At 49.2% G+C, this 9,741-nt stretch overlaps 1 protein-coding gene across 3 annotated transcripts in view; it reads left to right on the forward strand.

The window, feature by feature from the left end:
- Window positions 1-7,571, forward strand: part of LOC118512374 (transcription factor Ken 1) — a 38,339-nt gene extending 30,768 nt beyond the window's left edge. For all 3 annotated transcript variants that reach the window (XM_036056726.1, XM_036056725.1, XM_036056727.1), the window contains exons 3-7: window positions 1,195-1,360; window positions 1,445-1,656; window positions 1,736-2,466; window positions 2,536-2,797; window positions 2,913-7,571. In XM_036056726.1, coding sequence (XP_035912619.1) covers window positions 1,195-1,360; window positions 1,445-1,656; window positions 1,736-2,466; window positions 2,536-2,797; window positions 2,913-3,715 — 2,174 coding nt within the window. In that variant the 3' untranslated portion in view covers window positions 3,716-7,571. The remainder of the gene's footprint in view (window positions 1-1,194; window positions 1,361-1,444; window positions 1,657-1,735; window positions 2,467-2,535; window positions 2,798-2,912) is intronic.
- Window positions 7,572-9,741: the final 2,170 nt, after the last annotated feature.

The raw sequence follows: 9,741 nt of genomic DNA on the forward strand, positions 1-9,741 counted from the left end.
AGCGAGAGGCACGGACGTGCGTGCGTTACGACACCGACGTAACCGCGCCGAAGGACAAGCGTGTCACGAAAGCGAACGCGCGTGCTCCACGCTCCTATGCCCACCGATCGGGTCTATGCTGTCGCGATCACACAGGATGACGACGACGACGACGGCGACGACGGTGTGCGTTTCACGGTCACGTCTACCACCAGCAAACACTCGTGAAGCTTTAGGAGAGCGCGTTTTCACCAATTTGGCGACGAATGTCCCAAAACAGCACTGTGGAGCTGTGGGGCAAGAAGGAAGGTCCCGCGAAACGCGATAAAACCGAACGAATGAGGAAGGCCAATGCCGCCGGTGTGCAATCCATGACCATGAGAGGAATGTGATTTTGAGTGTGTGTGACATTCATAAGTCGTCCCATGGCAACGACCCGTCGACTACGATCGATGCGTCATGTGGCATTGCATAATACACTAAACTCCAAAGGCGCATGACCTTTGAGTCCTTCAGGATAGGGGACAGTCGGTTTTTCGGACATGGTGTCCAACATGGTCATTCCTATATGTTGCATATCAATGGGCCCCAATAACCTCCGCAAACAAAACAAAAAAAAAGAAGGTACAAGCAAGCCAACCCCCTTCTTGTGCGTGTGCTGTTCGCCTTGTGTTTGTACTTCTGGCAGCGGCCTACGATGACATTGGGTCGGCATTTGTACGCGCGCAATTTGTCGATTGCGGTACAACAGCATGTAGCTGCTGCTCACCTCATTGTTTTGCTGTTACGATGCGTACACCGGGGAAGTAATACGCGTGCGCCTGCTTCGATGGTGATAAACGTACGTACACCGAAATGCAACGGAAGATGGTTTGTGGCTGCATGGTGCACCAGAGTGGAACAAATATATGTGTGTACAGATACACGCGGCAAGTGGTGTGTCCACATACGGACTACGGTTTGACTGACTGAGAATGGATTTCAACGAGCCAATGTGCAGGAATCTCTTGAATTGTTCTTACTAACGGTAGCTACAATACCAACTGCTAATGTTGCAAATCTATGATCATGTTCTCTTACATTTATTCAATCTCATTTAATATGTTTCCCCCGAATACCGAATGAAGATAAAATCTGCTCGATCTATTTTGCTAACCTGATAAGTAATAAGAAGGATCTGGTATTTATAAATCATTACTTCTATCCCGCTTACAGTTAGAATGCTGATGCTGCACTATAGCAAACACGGCGAGTGCATACTCCAGGAAATTGGTGCAGCATTTCGCGGAGAGCATGCGACAGACCTTCTACTCATCTGCGATGGCAAGGAGACTGTTCGAGCACACAAGCTGGTACTGGCTGCGGCCAGTCCACTCATACGGTACGAGACACCTCGCATCCCCCGAATGAATGTTTTGTCAATCGCTCTTACACACCCCTTTTGATTACTCTACATCCGCTACAGCATGATTTTAGAAGAGACTCCAATTCTGGAGGGCGAAACCACCGTCTACTTTCCGGACGTGCAGGTATGCTACTTCCGGCTGCTGCTCGATTTCCTGTACTCCGGCCAAGTGTACGTGCCCGCGAACGAGGTACACCACCTGCAAGATCTCCTAGCGTTACTACAAATTAAGCCCAGCATATGGAAAAACTCCGATTGCTCCAATGACAGTGGTAAGTGGAGTGGGCGTAGGCCACGGACTTTACTTCACGTCCCCGGCGGGCTAACGGTTGCACGCTTCTTACCTTTCAGAATCACAAAAGTCAGAGCCCTTGGTGGATATCAACCGAAATGAGGGCATCGGCGCACTGGATCATCGGCGAAGGCGCACGAAAAGCCAGGACCATTCGGGGTCCCGGGACGACAGTCCGGCCAGCCGTAAGATACGGGTGAAACGGGAGCACCATTCAGCGGGCAGCTCGGAGGATGGCGGAGACCACGAAGAAGCCGATTACATGGACGAGGTCGAGGAGGCCATCATCAAGAGCAACAACAACCTGCAGCAAATCAACCGACACGACGAGGACGACGGTGGTGGGAGTGCCGCGGGCGGTGGAGGGAGTGGGATCGTGGGGGATGAGGGTGGCAGTACGGCGGGCGAGGCCCGAAGCGAATCGAGTAGCAGCAGGGGAGGAGACGGTACGGTCGAAGCTTCCCGCACGTCGACGGTGGACCGAAGAACTCCGTCGGCGCGGCATAGCGGTAGCAGCGCATGCGATCCCGATCCGGACGACGACGAAGACTTCGAGCTGGACGTGGAGGATCGCGACCTGGTGGACGAAGAGGCACGTGCCGAGGCCACCAGCCGAACGCCCAACAGTGCCGGTGGAAGTGATTCAATGCGCAGCCGAAGGCGCAGCTCGTCCGACCCTGTCAATCTGTCGATCGTGAAGCAGCAGCAGCAGCAGCAGCAGCAGCACCAGGACGGTGATTCGGACGATGCTAACATTGACGTTGAAACGATAGGCAACGCACCGACGAAGGTAAGTGACGGGGTTTGGTCAGCTCAGGGCACTGGAATCACTGACCATTGGTTCGGTTTCTCCCTTCAGAATCTGCTACCACCGCGATACTTGGACCCGTTTCGCACCAAGCGGAAAGCGTACTACATCCACTCGGATGCCGAATCGTTAAAGCCGCTCGAGCACGAGCTGCTTCACGGTTCGCCGGACAATTATGTTGTGACGCCGCACCGGAAGCGACGGCCCGGATTTCACAACTCGCCGGCACAGAACCCACCGTTTGTGCCTAGCTATTTGGAGGACCTTCGAACACGCAAGTGCTTCCTCTCTGCGCCACCGACGTACCTGCCAGGTAGGTCAAGTCCACCAAAGCACCAAGGTGGTCCTGCCGGTCACCCCTGCAGGAACCGATCGTTAGATGCCTCGTTAACAATTATTATGTTCCTTCTCGCTTCGCTTCACCTTAGATGCCAGACCCGGTTCACCTGGTACACCCCGTCCCACCGACATTGCGGCCCTCAGTACTAACCATTCGTCCAGCAATAACAACAACAACAACAACACGAGCAGCAATAACAACAACCGGATACGTCCACCGAGCGCGGACAACAAGCTCGCGGTCGCCCCGTTCGTGTACCCTTGGCCGTCAGCAGCGCTGGCCGCCTTGCCCGGTGGCCCGGCGGATCTGCTGGCCGTGCCGTATCTGCATGCGGCCAGCGCCAACACGGACACCAGCCCTGCCGAGCTGATACAGCAGATGAAAAACTTCGAGAGCAGCCAGGCGGAAGCGGTCCTGAGCGCTCGGTCCGGAGGCAGTGGAGGCTGTGGCGGTAGTGGCGGCAGCGCCGCCAGCAGTCTGGCAGGCTCAGGCTCCGGATCTGCGGCCAGTGGAGGCGGTGGAGTTGCAACGGGAGGAGGAGGAGGAGGAGGCGGCGGCGGTTTAGGCAGCGGCAACACCCCGGTACGCGAATATCGCTGTGAGTACTGTGGCAAACAGTTCGGTATGTCCTGGAACCTGAAGACGCATCTGCGCGTCCACACGGGGGAGAAACCGTTCGCGTGTCGGCTGTGTGTGGCAATGTTCAAGCAGAAGGCCCACCTGCTCAAGCATCTGTGCTCGGTGCACCGGAACATAATCAATTCGCCGGAAGCGGGTGGCCGGTACACCTGCTGCTTCTGCACACTGTACTTCGAGACGCTGCAGGAGCTGGTGCGCCACCTGTCCGGGCATCACAACAACCTGCTGCTCAGCAAAAACCTACACGAATGATACGCGATGCCTCCGGTGGCGATGGCACTGCCCGCGCCCGATCGACCGCTGCCGGTCGAGTACGGGCAGGCAGGCTATCTGAGGCGCTACTTTCAGCGCCACCATCGGTTCGAGCTGTACGCGTCCCTGTAATCCTCGGGCCAAAACCCTTTTGGTTCTTCGTCGGTAAGCCATGTCCCCAAAGTCCTGCGCTCTTCCGGCCATCCAACGCGCGGGCAAAGGTAATGTTAAGAAAGCGGGGGTAATGCTAGAAAATGTGTTGTCCCATTCGTAGCAAAAACAAACAAAAGCACACACATACAAACACTCTCACACACTCACAAATACTCCGTCAATTCATTCCACTAAAAGTAGCAACAGTGTGCGTGTTAGTGCGAGCAGCGTAACGGAAACGGACGCTCCATTCCGCACGCACGCACTGACCACTGACGGGGACGTCCCAACAATGGTTTTTGGAGTTTTGCCTTGATTTTCCTCAGGAAGATTGAACATTACAAAACTCGAAATCCATCTGTTGGCCACCGTGTGGTGCGTGTAAAGGCGGATTTTCCCTCCCCTTTTTTATTGTGTGATCGTGTTGATGTACTTCCGATTGTAACCGTTCCGTCGTCCGTTGTGATTGCACAAACGAGCAGCTGCAGCCTAAGCAGGGAAGACCCTGGACTCTGGACCGGTGGTCAATTCCTGCATTCGCTGCTTTGGGATACTAGTGTATACGCATGGGGTAGGCTTGATTGAAGCGGTCGACGCAGTTGTATAGTTAGAAGAACCGTTCTGCGATCGTTAGGACGTAAACATGTGCAGCCATGTATAAACTTTGCATACTCATCTGTCTCGTTGGGCTGAGCGCTGGCTGGTGCGTGCCAAAACATTTTCCCATTATCTATTATCACATCCAAATACCATCCGTACATGGGCGGGTGATTTTGATGCTTCGAATTTGACCCATTTTGCTGTAGGAGGGTTTCGTTCGATGGAAAGGATCTTTTCAATCGCTCAGGGGAATGTTTCAACTGAGTAGCGGAATGTTGCAAACACGCTGTGGAACGTTGCAAACAGTTGGGAGAAATGTCGCATTCAAGTTGGTTGAAGAGTTGACGGGGGTTTCCAATGTTCCATAGTCGCTAGCTGAAAGAGCCAATATGCTACTGTATGATAGCAACGTTGCATAACGTGCCTGAAACGCTTGGCTATTTATTTAAAACATTCCCCTGAGTGATTTCAATGCAAATTGCTTCGTTTTTGTGACTTTAATCGGTCTGTTAATTGTTTTGTTAAAGATTTTTCGTTACAAAAAATGTTCGCACCGAAACTACAGCAGCTGCCAACAATTTACTACTTGAAAAGCAAAGCACATAAAAATACTTAAAACATTTTTAAATAAAATCCGTAAGCAGTCGCAAGCGTCGCTATACAAGCATTGTCTCATATTACACTAAATTATGTGTAAAAGAAAAACAGTTGTGAAAAATCGAACATTTCCCTTACTATAATACTCAAGCAGCATTTTTTTTGGCTTCTCGTGTTTGCGGTAGAAAAAAAAAACAAAAAGACAGCACATTTTGCTAATACTCCTATATAAAAAGCCCCCCTAAAACACACAGACACACACCCGCGCTATCTCCTTTTTAAATTAATAATCAAACGACGCACGACAGGAGCTGGTCGGTTAATAGGCTAATAGCCAGAAATTTAAGAAGACAAAAAGTAAAACTGTGAACGATTTAGTATAAACGTACGTAGCGCACTATACTGTTAAACTGTTAAATGACAAACAAAGCAAGCCTTGTTGGCTTGGGCAAACAAAAGGCAAATAACAAAACACATACTTAATTATACTATCTAACACACACATACACAACTTTGCGATAGTGTGTGTGTGTGTGTGCGTAATCTGCGTGTGATCAGCGAGTGGGCGATTTGTTATTAGTAAACAGATGGTACAAATTATAAGTATATAGGAGGGCACGGCTGGCCTAGCCAGCCAAGGGCAGCCAGGCAGGTGGGCAGGCAGGCTAGCGGCATCGAGCAGGCAAGACAAAAAAAGGCAGCAGATGGCACCCGTCACCATAAGCTAGGAGTACTTTAATACTTTGCTAACATACGGTAGCGACCATAATGTAAGTCCTCCTCGCTGCGATGAGCAATGCGATTTGCAGACACTTTACTCGTTCATTCCGTACCCGTTACAAGAGAAGGTAACGCGAATCAACGCTGTTGCTGTTTGGAAGGTGGAACAAGTGGACGCTTCAGTGCAGGATATTGCAAAAATGTGTAACGAAAGTGCTCTACTTCAGCAGCAACGGCAACAGCAGTAGTGTATCTCCTCATTGTATTCCCTTGAAAGCGTGCTCCCGGTGGCATCGGTCACATGTCGAGCTCCAGGTAGCTCGTACTACACGTGTAATATAATAGTTTCTATGTAGGTCAAGATAGTAGTCATCCATTAGGCTCCTGCTTGTTTTTTATTTGTTTTTGTTCTTTGGAACCAACCAACTCGTCGAGAGTTTGGACATGTAAATAGGCACCAGGCAACAACAACAACAACAGGTGGAGTTGATGTTGATGCAATTGTTTTAGTGTTTCTTGTTCTCTTGTCTCCCTTACTACTTCACTTTATTCACCCAAGCACCGCCTCGTATCCGTAGAAAGGATTGTATTGTAAGGACAATAATTTATATGAAAAGAAACAAAGAAATAAACAAAACGAAAACACCGGTCAGAATCCATCTAACCGAACGTTCCCTTGGCTGCTCCATTCTTGATACGGCAAGGCAAGGAGAACCACAGGGAACGAAGGTGCAGGTGGTGGTGTGAGGGAAACTAAGCTTGAATGCCAAAAAATCAGAAAATATAATTTACATACAACTCACACCGGATGTGGATGTGTATTTATAACGTTTAGTTGCAAGATCTTCCCTATCTTCCCTACCGGACACATACCTGACCACAACAACAGCAGCAACAGCAACAGTGCACAAGTCGTTTTGTTGTTTATTGTGTAGCTGTAGTAGATGCACCGATTTCCAAGTTTTATTCTAGCATTACGGCACAAGCACACACTCACTGTTTTAGGATGTAATGTACCGTGCACAGCCAGTTTTAGAACGTTCGCCACGGGACAGTGTTTCCGACCCCCATTACCCTCTGCTCATTCATTCCGCATCCAGAAGGTTTCGTTAGCACCACTTGAAACGGAAGAAACCGAAAACAACTTACCAGCAAGTGGGCAGCAACAAAAAGACACAGGATCGTATAGCGTAGCGTTAGTAATGTTCTTCCCACCGGGAACGCATCGAACCCTTCGCTCGATGAAGAATCAATATCGAAAAATTGGGATTAAGTAAGTGGTAAAGAAGAAGGAGAGGAAACGAAACGAAAAACAACCCCCCCCCCCCCCCCCACTTACCCCGTTTATACTCGAAAGAGTCGTGTTCAGTTTAGTGTTTAGTGAAAAATGTAAAAAAAAACCGAGAAGAAAATGAAAGCGGGCGCGCCAATAAGAAGCGCCCATCGTAGTGAGCGTAGCAGGCGTGGTAGATCCTTTCTGTTTATATATGTATAAACATGTACACCGACACCACACTACACTATACTATGTATTTAGCTGTAAGCTGTCAGATCGTTCAGCGCTTCTTCGCCCATTCGTTCTTATTTTTCTTTTCTCTACGTGTAATACAACCGCATACATGCACTTGCATTGTTCATAGTAGACGTTAGCGAAACGGTGTACATATAGCAAATCGATAACAGTTGTTGAGATACAAGCAGAAGGCAGACGATGCAGGAACGCCGAATGTGTAGAAATGTATTATTTAATAAATGCTTTATGAAACAGACAACAAAAACAACAAAACAACCACCTAGAAAGTATCGAAGTTTAAAGCAAAACACATACGACGCTTTCTTATTCTTCGTCTAGTTTGTGTATTTGAATTTTCAGGTTTTTTCTTTCTTGTCCCATGTATTATGGTTAAGTTGGGGCTGTTGCTGCACAATATTCTTCGAGCAGTAATCGGCAACCAAAACAATCCAGTAGCGGCACTAAATACTAAGGGCAAAAGCTCGAGGCCTCGTGCGATCCTCAACACGGGCACTCTAGTATCAGAACTCACTTACCTACATACTTACTTACTTATCGGGCAATTTGGGTCCACCACGTCCTCCTCAGTCCGTGTGGACGGCCTTAAAAGGAATTTGCGGGGTGGGACATGATCAACTTACCGGAGCCATCCATTTTCCTTCCACACCAGTGCTCCGTATGCGAAAAGCGCGTTCATCTATCCCTGCATCACCTCTGCGTAGATCAGTGTTCGTTAGCAGGGCCGCTGGTTTTCGGCTCGTTAATCTTTAACCCTTTGGTTTGGTGCCGTTCGATCGTTCGATCTTTCAGTAAGCTTCTGCTACATAGGAGATCCTCACTCAAATTATGTCTATGTCACCATAGAATCTATAGGATCTAGATTGAGCTACAGAAGATGGTCCCCGATGTTTCCACCTCCGAGTCACGGGTGGCTTCTAACGCCTCGCTTGAAAAGGAGCCAGGCAGGCCCATTGCCCTGAGGCCCAGAGAGTTTTCCATCCACCTTCAACTGGCATGTGATGATGGCCATTGTCATTCTTGCAAGCCTGAGAAGCTTTGCGGCTCAATGCGCCGTATAGATTTACCTTGGTTATGCTGCCATAGGTAGGAGTGAAGCTGCTGCTCCGCCATGTTCTCCAAATTTTGCCGCACAACCTAATTAAGGCAAACAACGTGCTGCAACGCCTCTACACGTAGCCATGCAAATCTATAATCTCTCAAAAGACCGACTGGTTTTTTTAAATTATTCTTAAGTTAGATCGCTCGTATCCGTATGATTAAGCATCTATGATACAGATGCCGTCCAATAGCCATAAGGCCTCGGTATCCCGGGCATGCTCGGTTGAAGATGATATTGTAGAGTTATTGATGACCAAGGCTTTTGGGTTAATAGTATGCGGATGCATTTACCTGCGAGACCGGGTCCGCAGATCACGCGGTCTAACGGTCATCGCACACGACACCCTCCGTCTAGTTATTTGCTCCTGCAAACAACACAACTAGGCATTCTTTCGTTCCATACGCATTACTATGTGATATAGCGTCCATTTCGCGAGTTGCGAGTTGTGAAGCGCGTACCAGACCCGATTTGTCGTCGAGGGCTAACGATAGTTCCAAACTAACGAAACTCTTCTACCAACTCGAGATCGTCGATGTTACTGATACGACGATCAGGGAGAGTCTTTCGCTTTGCCCAAGTCCCCGATCAGGCAACCAACGGTCACCTGTTATGGTGTTGATTGCGAAATTTAGTTGAGCGCCGTGGATTAAAGACGTGGTGATTGAGAAAACAGTCTTCCCGACCAATATTTGCCTTAAACCCGCCCGACTGATAGCGACAGTTTGACAGAGTTGGACCAAACAGAACATAGAGAACACGGAGGCTGGCGATCGCTTTCCGTGTCATTCAACCAAATTGAACATTCACTCTCGTTCTGTACGCCCTACACAATCTATAGCGTAAATGTGGGGAACCTTCTTCGACAGCCTTTGCAAGGACGAACCGGCTTATGTACATTCTAAGGACAGGAGCTGATTTCAGTGTGATTTCTTCTGACGGTATGCTCACCATTCCTGAGCTCTCCCCCCAGAGGTCCCTCGCTCGTCACTCGTCACGAAGAGGTATCAGCGACGCTCCCGTCCCGTGATAAAATCTCCGACTTGAGCAATAGAGCTGGCTCTACTCTAATGATGACAGCGACTTAACGTTTCAAGAACCGTTTATTGGGTGGCGTTCGTTCGTCGATACAATGCATCCGCTCTCCCGTCCGACTCCGTTCGCTTCGTGGCGCTTCTAGTTTCTAGCGTTCGGGTCGCAATCCTTCGATTCGAGTGTACAATGTGGCGTGATGTTTCTGCTCTTTCTTGCGGTAAACACACACACACACACTGCAGGTGAAGGTAATCGTTTATATACTTCAATTGAATCATATACTTTTCACAC

The sequence above is a fragment of the Anopheles stephensi genome, chromosome 3 (genome assembly GCF_013141755.1).
Source record: "Anopheles stephensi strain Indian chromosome 3, UCI_ANSTEP_V1.0, whole genome shotgun sequence".
Taxonomy (NCBI): Eukaryota; Metazoa; Arthropoda; class Insecta; order Diptera; family Culicidae; genus Anopheles; species Anopheles stephensi.